The sequence below is a fragment of the Medicago truncatula genome, chromosome 7 (assembly GCF_003473485.1).
Source record: "Medicago truncatula cultivar Jemalong A17 chromosome 7, MtrunA17r5.0-ANR, whole genome shotgun sequence".
Taxonomy (NCBI): domain Eukaryota; kingdom Viridiplantae; phylum Streptophyta; class Magnoliopsida; order Fabales; family Fabaceae; genus Medicago; species Medicago truncatula.
In genome coordinates this window covers 35,271,085-35,289,135 of record NC_053048.1, presented here as the reverse complement: position 1 = coordinate 35,289,135, position 18,051 = coordinate 35,271,085, and the positions used below count along the sequence as shown (strand labels likewise).

Here is an 18,051-nt window from a genome sequence, read left to right as displayed (position 1 = left end):
GATATCTCAAATAAAGTGAAGAGAATTTTGCTCTATTGCCTTAGCTATCAACCGCAGATCTCTTTTCTTTCATACATACACCAAGTATGTATGAAACATAAAACATCAAGTCCAGAGGTAGTTATATGTTCATAATCATTCAAAAGGATACTAAAACCTTTACAATTACTCCCTCCGTCCCAAATTGTATGACGTTTTGGGCATTTCACACATATTAAGAAATGCAATTAATATTGTGTAGAAAATAGATATTATGAGTTTTTTAGAATGAGAATAATGAAAGATTGAAAGAGAATAATAAATAGTTAAAGTTATATAGGAAAAGTAACATTAATGTTGCATTGGTATTGTAAAGCGACATATAATTTGGGACAAATATTTTTCCTAAAGCGACATATAATTTGGGACGGAGGGAGTAGTTGACAATTATTTTCAACGTCTACATTTAACTTCTATGTAAAGTAGCTTGCACTCCAAACTATACATGAAGCACAGTGACTGAATCTTTGAGAAATAAAAGCATTCAAAAAAATGTGTGATTTTTTCTCTTCAGGCCCTTTTAAGCATCCAAGACAAGTCACTGTACATCATCACACACGATTGGAATTCATGAAATATGAGTGCTAATATGAAGGGCTTGGAATTAATGAAAGGTCCAACACAAGGCTATAAAAAGCCGCCGCTATTTCATAGATTCTTCTAAGAAAATTCTAAAATCTTGCTTGAGTTTCAACTTGGTGTGTCTATGTTCTTCTGATTCTGAATGCTAAGAGAAAGAGCTGATCACAATCACAAGGTTATGATGCTTTCATTCTTTTTGTTTTTTTGTTGATGAGTTTTCCAATCATGGTTCTTGTGGCTCAAGATTCAACTCTACTGTGTTAGTATTTATTTCTGTTAGCCCAAACTCATCACAAACAGAATTTCTTGATCATCAGAAATGACTCAATATATTCATTTGATCTGTAAGAAATGATTTATGCATTGATAAATTTATGAGATGAGATTTTTGATTGTGAATCCTTGAAAGAATGAATCTTCTTGTTCTTGATATTTTTTATTTTTTTTATGTACTCCCTTTTTATTGATGCTCTAAGGTTATAGTCTATTCCATTTTATTCTCAGAACAATTATTTAATATTCAATAATCAATATGACAATTACAGTTTTTGATCTGAACCATTTGTGTATATTAAAGAACTTGTGATGGTTGGTTTTGTCATATGTTGTATTGCATTCATGTGGATACTAACAAATTTAGGGCATGATGCTACAGGCATAAGGTCTTTTGAGCGAGCTACGTATGATATAAGAACTAGGATTAAAGACATTGTTAAAATATCTTGGTGATGATGGCTAACTCAGACTCAAAAAGTGCAATTGGACATGTTAATGCTCCGAGGAAGCCTCGAATTCTACTTGGTTGTTGTGGAAGTGTAGCTGCTATGAAATTTGGACTTGTTTTTAATGCTTTTTCAGAATGGGCAGAAGTAAGAGCAGTTGTTACAGAAACATCTTTGCAATTTCTTGTTCATGAGAAAGCAGAATCATTGTTCACACACAGGCATGACATATATAAAGACGATTCTGAGTGGAAAAATTGGAAAAAGATAGGTGATTCTGTGCTTCACATTGAACTTGCTAATTGGGCTGACATCATGGTCATTTCTCCCTTATCAGCACATACTCTTTCTAAGGTAATCAATCCCAACAGCTCTTACTTTCTACTGTCATATGATGAACAATGTTGCCAAGTTTACATTTCATAATTATTTTAAACTACATTGAGGTTTTGATTAGTTGTGCTCCTGTTTGAAAATTTTGAATCGAAATTGAAATTGAAATTTTGAATTATTGATGCATTGATTATAGTAGTATATATTTCATGTATACATTACAAGTCGATTTGACATAGACAAAACAAGTTTGCCCTTGTGATTTTTACATCCTTAACTGTTTTGAGGAATGGTGTTGTGTTGTAGATTTCTGGAGGGTTGTGTGACAATCTGTTGACAAGCATTGTGAGAGCATGGGACTACGAGAAGCCGATGTTTGTTGCACCATCAATGGATGGTTGTATGTGGAGAAACCCTTTCACAGAACAGAACTTCATGAGCATTGAAGAGCTTGGTGTTACTCTTATCCCACCTGTTCAACACATGCAAACTAATATGAGAGAAATGGCTGATCCTTCTACCATTTCTTCGACCGTCAAAAGCTTTTATGATTCAAAGATTTTGAAAGATAAATAAATTGTTGGTGAGGTTTAGGAAGAATGTTTTAACGGACTGTGAAAAACAAGAGAATATCATTGTCTTCTAGAGTGTTGCTTTGGATAGTAGCATGCTCTTTGATCTCTTGTACACATTGGAATATGTTCATGTATACTTTTTTGATATGAAAATGTAAGTATGAGTTTGTTGCTTTGTAGCATGCTCTTAACTTCTTTTACAAGTTATCTCTTTTGTTTTGCTTAGAATTTTCTTTATATTTTTTATGACCGAGGTAAAACATTTGGTCCAAATATAAACAACTTCAGTTTAATTTTAGAAATATACCTTAAGTTTTCCTACCAGGTCTTTACTCTCTCTGTTCTTGTTGAGGTTTACTCCAAAAATGTGGCTAGTTTTGTGAACAATGGATTTTGTGCCATTGCGACTCTCTTGTCTCTCCTTATTGAAGTGGTTCATCTGCTTCCTGCTATGGAGCACATCAACATGTCTCTCTTTCTCACATTTAGTCTAAAGCGAACATTAAAATGAGGCCTAACAAAAAAATGTGAATGTAAGATAGAATAACATGAATGTTAATTTTTTAAAAAATATATATATATTAAGAAATTTTTGGCAAGAAAGTAAAAAAAAAGGTATCGGTTATATTATATAAGCTTAATTACACTTTTCGTCCTCGTGCTTTGGCCTATTCACGAAATTGGTCATGTCCTTTTAAAACAGAACAAAATTGTCCTTCAATTATCATTTTTGTTGTATTTTTCGTCTTACCCCCCATTTTATCCTCCAAAAACGCCGATGTGTCAGATTTTTAACTGATGTGGCAAATGAAACACCTATGTGGCACTGCATATGTGGATCATATCATTTATAAAATTGGAGAAATTAATTATATTATTATGGAAAAACATTTTAACATTTTCAGAAATAATAAAAATTTAAAAATTAAAGATATATGAGGGGGAAACTTAATAGAAACCCTAGTTTCTCAAAATCCCAAATCGATTTCTCTACTCCTTGCTTCCTAGAAACGAAAAATTCTTCTTCTTCTTCCTTGCTTCCATCAGCTCGATTCGACCATGGCAGGTAAGGGTAAAGCAAAAGTTGGAGATGGACCATCATGGACGGACCTAGAAATCGACCCAAAGTATTGTTTCAGGTATGTAAGGAATCTCAGAAATTAGGGTTTTTTCGGTTCTTGTGACATTTTCGATTTCAAGCACAGGTCAGAAACTTGCGAAAAACTGAAGAAGAAAGCGAGGAGGAAGAAGAGAGAAAGTTGCGAAAAAGAGAAAGGAGAAAACGATGAGGATGAAGGAGATGATTTCTGAAAAGATTGAAACCCAATTTGGGATTTAGGGTTTCTGAATTTGATGAAGGAGATGATTTCAATTTCCTCTTTCTTTTAATTTTTGTTTTTTTAAATATTTGAAATGATAAAATTGTTTTTTTTTTTTTTAAATTAAAAATTCCTGTTTTAATGACATGTAAATAGCATTTTCCGAATTGGCAATGCCACATAGGCCTTCATTTGCCATTTGTGCATTTTTGGAGGATAAAATGGGGGGTAGGACGAAAAATGCAATAAAAATGATAATTGAAGGACAGTTTTATTATGTTTTAAAAGGGCAGAACCAATCTCATGAGTAGGCCAAAACACGAGGACCAAAAGTGTAATTAAGCCTATTATATATGCATCGGTCTTAGCTAAAACCATGATGGATGATTGAGACAAGGTCAGATCGCACCACAAATCTCATATTGATGGAGGACATAGACAAGAAAGCAGTATGTGCCAATACAAATGCTCTAGACGGGAATTCAAGAACGCGTATAAATGTGTAATGTACATTCATATGGGTATATACACTTTGAGAGTGAAAGACATAAGAAAAAATGATGTAATAGATAGATGTGATAAGTTGTTGATGCTTTATGAATAGAGAGATAAAAAATAAAATAAAGTGTTAAATTGATGTAGAAAAATATGAAATGTGTAAACATAATGGTTGAAATCAAAATTCTATAATTTTATATTTAAAAAAAAAAAGTATAATACATAAATAAAAATCTCATATTTCTGCAAGCAATCCATAAGGCCCAGCAGCACAACTGATAATATAAACATGGTCAGGCTCCGATAAAAAATGACATTTTATACATAATGCTATGTATGTGGGGTATGATGAATAGCTTGAGTAGCACGCTTCATTTTATAAAGTTCCAAGACAAACCTCTCACAACACAACTTACAAGGCATATAAATCCCGCGATTGATCTTAGAAAATTCATTAAAAAAATTTGTAGAGTCCTTTTTCTGAATGCAAGCTACAAGAAAGAGAAAGAGAAAGAGAGAGATTAGTCTTTGTTCTTTTGTTTCTGAACTCACAACAACAAGGTCATGAAAAACTTCGTTTTCACTCTCATTCTTCTTCTTCTCTTTTATTCTTTCAACGGCTTGCAAGTGTATAAGAGAATATATAGTTTCTTGTGATTCAAGATACATCTCTCTTTCTTCTTTCTCTCTGTGTGTGTGATCATAAATGGTCTATAAAATGTGCTTGTGTTATTTACTTATTTCTATTTTATTCATGTTATACTTTCTTGATGTTATACTTAGCAAATTATTGAGATGTAATTATATATGGTTGTGTAAAAAGAATGAATCTTTATTGTGTATATATTAACAAATTTAAGGCATGTATATATGTTACAGGCTTTTGTTGAAATATGGCTTCTACAAGTGCAATTGGAAAATCTGTTACACATGAATTTGATGCTAAGAGGAAGCCTCGGATTGTGATTGGTGCTTGTGGAAGTGTAGCTGCTATGAAATTCGGACTCGTTCTTCGTGCTTTTATGGAATGGGCAGAAGTACATGCAATTGTCACAAAACCATCTTGTCATTTTATTTCTGAAGCTTCAATCCCAAAGGGTGTGATTGTATTTTCTGATGAACATGAATGGCAAGCTTGGAAACAATTAGGTGATACTGCTGCTCACATTAAGCTTGCGAATTGGGCTGATATCTTGCTCATTGCTCCCTTATCTGCTCATACTCTTGCCAAGGTAATCAATTTATCCGTGATGGCCGATTAATTAAGATCGGAAAGTCTAGATTTAACTTCGTCCAATCTTGAAAGAGTTCTTTTATATCTTATATTAACTATTATACAATCTTGGTTTTGTAGATTGGTGGAGGGTTGTGTGATAATCTGCTAACAAGTATTGTGAGATCATGGAACTATAAGAAGCCAATGTTTGTAGCACCATCAATGAATGATGCAATGTGGAGAAATCCTTTGACAGAAAAACATTTGAAGAGAATTAATGAGCTTGGAATTACTCTCATCCCACCACATGAGTCAAGTGATGGAGAATATACAAATACTGGTTCAATGGCTGATCCTTCTAAGATTTACTCAACTGTTAGAGTCTTTTATGATTACAACATTCTGAAAAAGAAACCTGGTGTGGTTTATTGTTGACAAATCAACTGTGGCATATATGCTTTCAAGTGTAACATATATTGTAATTTTCCAGTTCCTTGAAATAACTTCAAAATCAATAAAGTAACACAAACAGAAAGATTGGCAGTTATGAATGCATATAGAAATAAAAGAACAAAGCATGTTTGGATTTACTATTACTTTGGTGTTGTGTAGCAAGTTTGAGTTAAGTTCCACATTGACTCGTTGTAAAGTAAATATCATACGCAGCACAAAGGTTTTAGTTATAGACTGTTTTCAGATATTCCGTTCAATTCATTTTTACTATTCACTTGTATAAATCGATATTTATTCTATTTATGTGTTATAGCGTTTAAACTTCTTTTTTTTAGAGATGTTTAAACTTATATTTTTTTTATAAAGTGATTCTTCTATTCGATGATTTTATTTAAATAAGCGAGCTCCCCATAATCTTTAGAGACTTTATAGTTTCGAGGATAAAACTATTTTAAGGCATCGAATTGGCGATTCAAATTATTTGGCTTTAACGCTTATCATATTCTGATAACTAACTTGTGATACGTTCCTATTATTTTGGCTTCCAAAACTCTCATTCTATTTGTTTCCCTAAGATTATAAAAATATCCATCTCTTACCCTTAGTCTCACTCGTACATCATCCTCATTACCTAAGGCGTTGAACTCTTTTTCTGCTTGCAAACACTTCCAAAGCCGGTAGAGTTTTCGTGCTAAGAAGAAAATCTTTTAAGGTAAGAGCTCTTTTTCCTCACAAACTTGAGCTAGGCTCTAAATTAGATGAATTAAAATATTTCTACGAATTTTTGTTGCTCTTCAGTAGATCTTGATTATTTATGTTTATATACTAGTGATGTGTGAAAATACATTGATATTATGAACTACACAAATTTTATGTTAGTATCTTGCATGAGAATTCACTTCCAATGAATATGAAGATATATACTGATGATGATCTTGAGTGGGAAAAGATAGGTGATTCTGTGCTTCCCATTGAGCTTGCAAGTTGGGCTGACATCATGGACATTGCTCCCTTATCAGCAGATATTGTTGCCAAGGTAATCAATCAATGTTACTATATATATAGTTTATACATTTCATTGTTAATTTAAACTATATTGAGTTTTTGATCAGTTGATGCCTTTATTATAGTATAAATGTCGTGTACATATTACGAGTTGAATTCACATAGATGAAATGAGTTTGGACTCTTGATTTTACAACATTGCCGATCTTAACTATTTTGAGACATGGTGTTTGTGTTGTAGATTGCTGGGGGGTTTAGTGACAATCTGTTGACGACTATTGTGCGAGCATGGGACTACGAGAAGCCGATGTTTGTTGCACCGTCAATGAATGATGCCATGTGGAGAAATCCTTTCACAGAACAACAATTGATGAGGATTGAAAAGCTTGGTGTTACTGTTATCCAACCTGTTGAACACATGCCAACTAATATGAGAGAAATGGCAGATCCTTCTACCATTTCCTCCAATGTCAAAAGCTTTTATGTTTCAAAAATAATAAAGTTGGCGAGGTTTAGGAATATGCTCTTGTAGAGTTATTTGCTATGAAATTTTAAATATGAGTGTGGTACAAGTTATCTCTGTCAAAATAAGAGAATTTTCTTATTTGGAGTGGATGTGTGCAATATACCTATATTTTTGGTTTGACATTCAATGACTATTTATCGCGTTTCAAAGACATTCATGCAATTCCACTACAAAGGTAAATAGTATACAAGCCTTGCTAAGTGCCCAACACACTCTTTTGACACACAGCGATAACAATTATTAGCCACACCATAATTTATTCTAATGCTTTTACCTTTAACCGGTAGTACAGCTTGCTAAATAACTCTCTTTTTTTTTTTTTTTTATTAATTTAATTGGAACTCATCGTTCTCACTTCTCATGGTACCCTATGGCTGTGTTAAAAATGGCTCTTTCTTCTTCTTTGCATCTCTCCATGACTTTGTTTCCTTCTGACTTTTGTCCATGGTTCTTTCCAATTTGTATCGCATAAGCTTTATCGTTTCCATTTGACCCATGTTATCTCTGTTTCCTTTCGATCTCGTCTATGTTTCCTTATGTTAGTCATGTTGTCTCTGTTTCCTTCCCCTGTATTCGTGTCTCCTTCTGGCTTTTATCGTGGCAGCTTCGTTGTCATTTTCATCGATCTGATCCATTTTGTCTCTATCATCTTTCTAGCTATATAGGTAAGGTTTAAGGTAGGGTACTAGAGAACTAAGAGATGACAAAGATGTCTCTTAAAAAAAAACAAGAAAAAGCACTCAAATTGTGCAGAAAAAAAAAAAAGAAAAAAAAAATTATCTGAGACTAACAATTGCTCATATGTCTCAAATAAAATGAAAAACAAAGTTCTCTAGCACTCAATTGTTGATAATTTGGGGGATTTGGTTTTTAGTATCCTTTATCACCGTTAACAAAGGAGAGTGAGCTTAACTCTATTGCTTGTTTAATACTACTTCTCAAAAATATTCACCCATGCCCAGTTATACCCAAAAAGTCCTTAAAAGTGTGTACTTGACTTTGACTTTGATTCACAGTTTAAAAATGTTTCAAGCCTACGGTAATATTGCAGACCTGCATGTCGACTGTAGAACTCTTTTCAAACTTGTGCAAGGAGTTGAGGAATTGGAGGTGTGAGCAAGGCATCCGGTACATCATTATACCAGTCAGGAGTGAAGTTTTGAAAATATCAATTGTTGGTAAGCTATTATATTACTGTTATTTTCTCATGTACAAGTAGATTCCTTGAGGACAAGGAATGATGCAAGTTTGGGGTTGTGATGATTGTAGACCAACACTAGCGTTTTTAGTCATGTTTATGTCATTATGTATCATTTAGAGAGTCAATTGCATGCTTTACATGGTAGAATGAGCTTAAAGTTGTCACGAATGTGAAGAGGTCATATGACAATATAATGGGCAAGTTTTGCACATTTTGGAGAAGATTTCAGAAGTTTGAGCTGCTGGAAAAATCGTGCCTCGATGGACCTGTATCGTGTCACGTTAGGAGGAGCGTGGAACTTTGAGTTTCATCACAGGAAAAAACGTGGCACATATGGATCGTGCCACGATGGAGCTTTAAGTTTGTTGCCATGTGGAATTCAGAGCAAGAATTCTTCGATTTTTAGACGATTTCAAGGCATAAAAGGCACCCAGGAACTGAAGAACATGCAGTGGATCTCACACCAACTCATTGTTGGTTCTGATTTATGTATGTTCATTTAATTTTATGTTGTTAATTGTCTTAGTTATGAGTAGCTAAACTTTTAGATTGATTGAGCCATGAGATGAACCTAAGTAATTTGTTAAGTACTCTCTTTGATATCAGTGAAAATCTAATTTTTATTCAAAATTGTTTGTATTTAATGCTTTTCATATAATTGTGTATGACTACTAGCCCTAACTTCTTAGTTATATCAATTGATTTTGGATCTTAATTGACTAGTAGCCCTGTCTATTAAACCTGAACTAATAATTTTGTTTACATTTACATATGAAACTAGAGATAGAAAATTGCGAGTTATGACTTTAGGATTAACGAACTAAACATTGCTTCGGCAGTTAGGAATTGACTTAAGAGGTTAAGAGATTATAACCTAGGAAAGAGTTTTGACTCAAGAGATTGATCAAAACTATTAGGTTAATCCGTCATAAAGCTAGGTTAACTTTGAGAGAGAAGAGGGGCAAATTATTCGCAGTGAGTAGTAAAGGATTCCAAGGCTTGATCAACTGATTTTAATCTAATTTTTCAACCAATTTATTGCATTATTTTATAAGTTTATGAAACCAATCAAACTGTCTAGGACAACCATAAATTTAATACATCTTTATGTTAATGAAATTATTGAGTAGAAGTTAACAACGGTCCTCGTAGATATGAATTTGATTATTGCTTCGATAGTTTTGGTACACTTGCCAAAATCCTATCATATATCAAAAAAGGACATCCTTAACAAAGTATATATATTTAATTGGTCCAAACAAAAAGGTACAAGATAGTGCAATAAACCTTCGTAAAAAAGAGATTCAAATAAGATTAATTTAAGGAAATCAAATCCTCTCCTTCCTTTTCTCATATTTTTCGTCCTACTCTTGATTTGAATCATCCATCAACCAATCTTGGGATGTTGTAGGAAAGAATATTTGTGAGTTTGTTAGAGATGTGTGGAGAGAGCCTGACAAAATAAGCACGGTTAACAAAACAGATATTTGCTTGATTCCGAAGATTAATCAACCGGAATTTGTGAGTCAATTTCGTCCGATATCGCTTTGCAACACTATTTATAAGATAGTGAGTAAGGTTGTTGTTGGGAGACTTAAAGAATATATTCCTCATATTGTGTCACCGCATCAGACTGGTTTTGTTCCGGGACGTAGTATCCATGAGAATATCGTTGTGGCTCAAGAGTTGGCACATAGCATGAATCGGATGAGAGGAAGAACAGGTTATTTTGTTATCAAAGTTGATTTAGCAAAAGCATACGACATGCTTAACTGGGATTTTATTTGGAGGACTTTGAAGGAGATTGGTTTTCCGGATGTTTTGATTGATTTAATCATGCATGGTGTTACAAGTGTTGAAACAAATGTTAAATGGAACGGAGCGAGGACGGAGTATTTCAGACCTCAACGAGGTATTAGACAAGGGGATCCCATCTCTCCTTATTTATTTGTTTTATGCATGGACAAATTGTCTCATCTTATCACTCATGAAGTTAACCAAGGTCGTTGGAAAGCACTTCGAGCTGGAAGAAGGGGTCCAGTGATATCCCATCTAATGTTTGCTGATGATCTTTTACTATATGGTGAAGCAACTACATCTCAGATGAAATGTGTTACTGATACTTTGAAGACTTTTTGTGACTTGTCTGGGCAACAAGTGAGTCAAGAGAAGACAAGTATGCTTTTTTCCAAAAATGTGCATCGAGGAGTACGACAGCAGCTGCTGCTTTTATGTGGCTTCAAGGAAACAAGTTTTTTAGGGAAATATTTAGGTGTGCCGTTGCTTGGAAGAGCACCAAAACGAGCAGATTTTCAATATGTTATTGATCAGGTGAATGGTAAGCTTGCGGCGTGGAAAACTAATCAACTCTCGTTTGCTGGGAGAGTAACACTAGCTAAGAGTGTTATTGAAGCTGTTCCAATATATCCCATGATGACTAATATTATTCCTAAGGCGTGTATTGACGAAATTCATAAAATCCAACGACAATTCATATGGGGTGACAACGAGAACAACAAGAGATATCATGTTGTTAGTTGGGAAACAGTGTCAAAACCAAAAGTCTTTGGTGGTCTAGGCTTAAGGAGACTCAACGTAATGAATAAGGCGTGCATAATGAAACTGGGTTGGAGTATATATTCTGGATCAACTTCTCTTTGGGCTGAGGTTATGAGGGGTAAATATCAGCGAAGTGATATTCCTGCTGAGTTATTTATAGCAAAACCGTCGGATTCAAGCCTCTGGAAGGCTTTAGTAAAGTTATGGCCTGCATTAGAGCGAAATATTTTTTGGTCGATAGGCGATGGTAAAAGTGTTGGAGCCTGGATTCAAATGTGGATTGAGGAGAGGCTTTGTGTGTCCGAGTTAGAAATTGATATTCCGCAACAGTGTAAAGAGATGAAGGTTGCAGATCTGGTTGATTTTAATGGTAATTGGAATTTTGAATTGTTGAATCAATGGTTGCCTTATGATGTTGTTCAGAGGATCATGACCATTGCGGTGCCGGATGAGAATGATGGAAATGACAAGCAAATGTGGTCGGGTTCTTCTAATGGAAAATTCACAATTGCATCAGCTTATCATATGCTGTCAAAATTTGACAATGATGCACAAGATGAGATTTGGTTAAAGTTGTGGAAGATTAGAGCACCTGAACGTATAAAGCATTTTATGTGGATGCTCTACCATGGAAGATTGTTAACAAATTTGAGGAAGCATAAGATGGGGATTGGTAATCCTATGTGTAGGTTCTGTCATGATGAGATTGAGGCTGAAATTCATGTTTTGAGGGACTGTCCAAAAGCCACGGCACTTTGGTTGTGTGTAGTGGACAATGCTGCAAGAACAAGTTTCTTTGAAGGTGATTTATCTAATTGGATTAATTTTAATTTGTTTACTAATGTCTATTGGAATCACAATGTGGAGTGGAGAGACTTTTGGGCCACTGCTTGTCACGCTATATGGAATTGGAGAAACAAGGAAACTCATAATGATAACTACCAAAGACCTTTACATGCTAAAAATATTATTATGAGTTATGTTAATGATTATCATAATGCAATAGCAAAGTCTGTTATTGTGACATCTCAGCTGAGACATTTGGAGGAAGTGGGATGGAAGGAACCACCGATTGGGTGGGTCAAGATCAATACTGACGGAGCGTGTAAGGATGGTAGTATCGCGGGGTGTGGAGGACTTATCCGAGGTTCGCAAGGCGAGTGGTTAGCGGGGTTCTCCAAATTTTTAGGGAAGTGTGATGCTTTTATTGCAGAGCTATGGGGAGTTTTGGAAGGTCTCCGATGTGCGAAACGTATGGGGTTCACTGCAGTAGAATTAAATGTGGATTCTCTGGTGGTTGTGAATATTATTACGAGTGGGAAGGAAAGCAATGCGAGGGGTAGGAGTCTTGTTCAAAAAATTAGAAAACTTCTTCAAATGGAATGGGAAGTGAAGGTTAAACACTCGTATCGTGAAGCAAATAGGTGCGCTGATGCGTTAGCTAATATTGGATGTATCATGGAGAATGAGATGATGTTTTATGAGTCGTGTCCGACTCAAATTAACCATTTGTTAGCTGCTGATCAAGCGGGGGTTACTTTTCCGCGCTTGATTAAGATGTAATTTCTTTTTCCGGGCTTCGGCCCTCCCTTTCATCAAAAAAAAAAAAAAGAAATCTACAGTTAAATAACACAAGATCGTCGTACGATAGTAGAGGATCCCGATCCTAATTCAACCGGAAGGCAACCAAACCTAAAAAAAAAATAATTGAAATACTTATATGGACACAACACCAAATCAAAATCTTTTAGGCACACACTCATTAAAATATCTATCATTTAGTTATTTCAAAAAGATATATTTTAAATTCTTTTCTCTTTCATACTTTTCTTTTTTATGTGTATGCGCCTAAATGACACATATTTATGCTTGTCACCAAGCAAAGTGTTTCTCCAAAAAGAAATCTATTTATTCAAAATTTCAAAACATTAATTACAATTACACTGAAAATTGTAACTGTAAAAAGTGTAATATGCCAGCTAAACTCAAGCACCTTTGTTTGTTGCATGTATTACCTCAAAATATACATATACTAAAACCAATTTGTTTCTTTTTTACGTAAAGTATATACGTAAATTACGTTTAACGTTATCTATTTATTTTTGTTGATAAAACGTTATCCATTTTGTTATCCTAAAATATCGCATGTAGGAACATGTTACTTTAAACCCCCCGAATATTCCGTTTATATTTCACATCTTTGTCCAAAAACAACCAACTTTTTCTTTCTAAACAAGAACATCTTGACCATCCATTCTCCATCATTTCAATCAACGGTCAAAATCTTTCCTTTGACTGAGGTACAAACTTTGAAGCTTAGAATGATTGGAATTGATGGATGTTTGACCATTCAAAATCTTAACTAACACCTGTCACCCATTTTTTAGAAAGAGAGAGAAAAAAAAGGGTTCATTAGATTTGTTTTGTGTTTGTGTTGTTTTGTTTTGGTTTCATTTTTGTTATGTTGTTTGCAGAAAACAACTGAAACAGGAGGAAGAAGAGAGAGATAGAGAAACAAGAGAGAGAAACAAGAGAGAGAGAGAGAGTTTCTTTCTCTCATTTTTGTGTTTCTCTCTTTTGTTTTTGATAAGAAAAATAGTTTTTTTTTTTTAGGTTTGATTTGTGGGTATTTAGATTTTTGAGTGTGTTGGGGTTGGTATCAAGAAATATGAATATGATGAGAAGGTTGAAAAGCATTGCTTCTGGAAGAACCTCTGTTTCATCAGATCCTGTAAGTTTATTAACATCTTACCATCTCAAAAATTCTATCTTTTTTCATATTAATTTTTTAAAAATGTTGCTTTTTTGTTGTTGTTTTGTTTGGTAGCTGAAGAAATGGAGGAAACTATAATGTTTTTCATGAAATGATAATGTTTATTAGGCAAGATGGAATGGATTTATATTTTAGGCATTACATTTAATTTTTTTTATGATCTTATTACCTTTTTTTTTTAATTTAAAAAATTCCTTAATTTGGTTCCTGTTTTTGTTTTTGCACTAATTTGCTAATGTTATTTCTTACATGAGACAATTATTTTCCCTTTTGCCTGAGAGCTTGTGGTTTTTGTAAGTTGTGACCTTTCTTTTTTGAGATTTGGATGTTTTTATTCAAAACGTTTTATGATCTTACAAATTTATGTTCTGTTTTCTAGATTCAGATCGTCTCATTTTCTGTTTTATTTGTTTATTTATTTATGCACTTGTGGATTGAAGACACTGATTTTCTAAGCCATTGAACATTAGCTTTGTGTGATTTGCATGATTTTGCTGCTGAAAGTGTAGCCTTGTCAAAATAAGATGATAATATTCAAGAAATAGATGTGTTGTGACTAAGTTCTTGATTGGATAATGTATACTAGATTTTGCTTGTTTGCATTTTGTTAATAGTTATTGGCATTGCACTCCTAGTTTAATTATGACAAGAGCTAAATATGGTAAACTGAATTAAGTTGACAAGCTAGGAAATTTTATGTACTTTGTGATATGGTTTTCTTATTTCACATGCCAACATGTACAAGATGTATTAGTTAAATTAAATTTAAACTGTTACTTTTCAGGGAGGGGATTCTACAACAAAAAGAGCCAAGTTTGATTTAGAAACTGAAGGAAAGGAAAATGAAGAAACAAACCGTGGTGAGAGGGGCGGAAATAACCAGGATAAGTACGTAGATGCAGTAGAAGAGACATCTAGTTCATGTAATTCTAATGTTTCTGCGGTGGCTAAAACCGAGAAGTCAGGTTTTGATCAGCTTCCAAAAGAATTACACGAAATGAAAATTAAAGATGATAAAAGCAAAAACAACAATGAAAAGGTATTTATTGGAGTTCATTTTTTCTATGTTAGTCATAAACATGATATTTCTTAAACTGCAATGTCATTTCTAAGTTAGCAGATGCACCTTTTTGACTCCTTAAAGACGTCCTTAAATGAAAGGGTCATGCTAACTTGTATGCTAGGAGCACAAGTTAAGTAGCTAAAAATGGAATTAAGAGACAAGTTTTGGATTGAAAAAATAATTTTTTCAACTTTTAAGATATTGAACAGACAATTTCCAAGATAATACTTCTATATTCAGTTTCTTAACTTGTGAAGCTAAATGAAAAGTTACATTTATAGTTATTAAGTTTAGTGAAGCTAATTTTTATGAAAGCAAACAATAATTGAGTTTGGTAATTGATTTGTTGTGTGCAGGATATGGAGGCAACTGTTGTGAACGGAAATGGAACAGAAACTGGTCAAATAATTACAACTTCTATTGGTGGTCGAGATGGACAACCAAAGAGGGTATTGTTCTGACAGTTTCCTTAATTGTTTTACAACTCTCAACTCTTAAATCTCATTTCAAGGAATTTTTTCTTAGAATCCATATTTTTTTAGCAGCATTTATGCATTGTACTACTTGCTATTCTTAAGAACATTTTTCTTACTATGTCATCATAGATACATAATAAATCATGTTGATAAGCTGGCTGCAAAATATTTTGCATTCAATAACTTCATTTTTGCCTGCCTCAGATAATCTCATACATGGCAGAACGTGTCGTTGGTACCGGTTCTTTTGGCGTTGTTTATCAGGTATTTATATTAGTTTTGGCAGTATTTCTTTCAATGTAAAAGGATTGATATCCTTTGTTCCACTGTTGTATGAAAATGTCAAGTTACTGACTTTGCTTATCCACAATGGCTTGAATATAATGTAGGCTAAGTGTGTTGAAACTGGCGAATCTGTTGCAATAAAGAAAGTCTTACAAGACAAGAGATATAAAAACAGGGAACTCCAGGTTATGCGTATGCTTGAACATACTAATGTTCTTAAACTAAAGCACTGTTTCTACTCGACGGCTGAAAAAGATGAGGTGTACCTTAACTTAGTTTTGGAGTTTGTACCTGAAACTGTCTACAGAGTTTCAAAGCACTATGTCAGGATGCACCAACACATGCCTATAATTTATGTGCAACTATATACATATCAGGTATTCTAGAAATTGAGTAAGTTTTCATTATTGTTATTTTGGTTATGAGTTTCCTTGATAATGTTTATGAGTTTTCCTGCAGATATGCCGCGGTTTAAATTATTTGCATCATGTGGTTGGAGTCTGTCACCGTGACATCAAACCACAGAATCTATTGGTATGAATTTATTTTTCTCCCTTTCGAATTTCCTTGTTTGTGAACCATATTCTATTTTTGGAGATGCTAAACATGTATTAAACTGACATATGGTTGTGCATCACAGGTTAATCCCGCGTGTCATCAGTTAAAGATATGTGATTTTGGGAGTGCAAAAATGTTGGTATGTTCCGTTCTGTTTTTTCTTTATCAATTTGAAAATTGTGTGATTGAATGTACCTAACCTTATGATATTATTGAACTTTTAGTTGCCCGGTGAACCCAACATATCGTACATATGCTCGCGGTATTATAGAGCTCCTGAACTTATATTTGGTGCAACGGAATACACAACTGCTATTGATGTTTGGTCTGCTGGCTGTGTTTTGGCTGAGCTTCTTCTAGGACAGGTGAGAAGTTATTTATGAAGTTTAAAAATTATTTGATTTTGCATTGTGTGAGAGAATATAAAGCAACATTTTCTTGAAGTTCATTGTGTGAGAGAATTCTTAATTGATTTTGCATTTCTTATGTGTTATGCAGACATTAATTTATTGAATGTTCCACAGTTTTAGATTGATTCTTATATAAGTATGCTATGTTATTTGCAGCCGTTGTTTCCCGGAGAGAGTGGGGTTGATCAGTTGGTAGAGATCATTAAGGTAAAAAAATTTGTGTCTGTGTCCTTTTGCTTTATCAGGTTCTTCTTGAAAATTGCTATATTGGTTTTTGGATCAACAATCTGAGTGTAATTATGTACTACAGATCTTGGGAACACCTACCAGAGAAGAAATAAAGTGCATGAATCCAAATTACAGTGAATTTAAGTTTCCACAGATTAAAGCTCACCCATGGCACAAGGTTAGTAGTTCTTCATTACTTCCTACTTGTCCCTGAGGCTTATAAATTTTGTAATTGATAAATATAAATATTAATACTTGTGTAATATCCAGATCTTTCACAAGAGCATGCCTTCTGAAGCAGTGGATCTTGTGTCGAGGATGCTTCAATATTCTCCAAATCTACGCTGCACTGCTGTAAGAAAATTAATTTGATTTTTTTAATGATACCAGTTGTAACTTTATCGTATATTCAGTCACATGCATTTGTTTTAGTTAATGTGTTGAACAAAAGTGATGATTATATTTTGTTTTACAGTTGGATGCATGTGCACATTCTTTCTTTGATGACCTTCGGGATCCAAACGCCCGCTTACCGAATGGACAAGAACTTCCCCCTTTGTTTGATTTCACAGCCCAAGGTAAGAATGCTAATAAAATAAATATGATCAATCAAATGAAATTTTGTTTCGTTGCTTACATAAATTAAAAACTTTGCAGAGTTAGCTGGCGCACCTGATGAGTTGCGTCGACGTCTAATTCCCGAGCATGCAAGGAGTTGATTTTTTTGTCTTGAGCATTGCAAAATTGGTCTTTGGATGAATAGATAACCAGAGCAGAAATGCCCCTAACAGTTCAGGTCTCTGCTGTCCAACCTCCACAATCATGATGACTATACAACTCATTTGAACCTGAAAAAACTTTGCAACCTCTTTATCAAAGGACCTGCAGATGACAATCACATGGATGATGTAGGAGTGCCATTTTTTAAGTAGATTATCATTGATGTATGCCTCAGTTTTAAAAGATAATGAGTTCATAAAATTCTTTTACTCATGTTTCATATAGTTCCAGCTCGTTTGTTCCTCAAAGTGATCTATGTGGAATCATCAATCAAATGAATAGCCATCTTTTTTTATTTTGCATGTGACTCTAGGTTCTGCCAACTACCGAGTTTTGTTAAACTACATATTTTGGACTAAAGCCCATATAAATTGATGACCTGTAAGCATTTTTTCCTTAACATTCTCAGTGACATGATTTACGTATTGTGAATGAATCATTTTCCAGTTC

General features: G+C 33.9%; 3 protein-coding genes across 3 annotated transcripts; all 3 read left to right on the top strand.

Moving 5' to 3' along the window:
* Positions 1 to 714: 714 nt before the first annotated feature.
* On the top strand, positions 715 to 2,252 carry LOC11432105 (phosphopantothenoylcysteine decarboxylase). Its single transcript, XM_003623777.4, has 3 exons — positions 715 to 796; positions 1,277 to 1,697; positions 1,983 to 2,252. The coding sequence occupies exons 2-3, from the start codon at positions 1,350 to 1,352 to the stop codon at positions 2,250 to 2,252; spliced, it is 618 nt and encodes a 205-aa protein (XP_003623825.4). The 5' UTR covers positions 715 to 796; positions 1,277 to 1,349.
* A 2,702-nt stretch (positions 2,253 to 4,954) lies between these two features.
* LOC11432104 (probable phosphopantothenoylcysteine decarboxylase) lies at positions 4,955 to 5,719 on the top strand. Its single transcript, XM_003623775.3, has 2 exons — positions 4,955 to 5,300; positions 5,423 to 5,719. Exons 1-2 carry the CDS (start codon positions 4,962 to 4,964, stop codon positions 5,717 to 5,719), a joined length of 636 nt encoding a protein of 211 aa, XP_003623823.1. The 5' UTR covers positions 4,955 to 4,961.
* Positions 5,720 to 13,366: 7,647 nt separating this feature from the next.
* Positions 13,367 to 18,001, top strand: LOC11423486 (shaggy-related protein kinase theta). Its single transcript, XM_003623774.3, has 13 exons — positions 13,367 to 13,759; positions 14,586 to 14,840; positions 15,221 to 15,313; positions 15,545 to 15,604; positions 15,730 to 16,002; positions 16,085 to 16,159; positions 16,266 to 16,322; positions 16,408 to 16,548; positions 16,750 to 16,800; positions 16,904 to 16,999; positions 17,092 to 17,175; positions 17,297 to 17,399; positions 17,479 to 18,001. Exons 1-13 carry the CDS (start codon positions 13,697 to 13,699, stop codon positions 17,538 to 17,540), a joined length of 1,413 nt encoding a protein of 470 aa, XP_003623822.1. The 5' UTR covers positions 13,367 to 13,696; the 3' UTR covers positions 17,541 to 18,001.
* Positions 18,002 to 18,051: the final 50 nt, after the last annotated feature.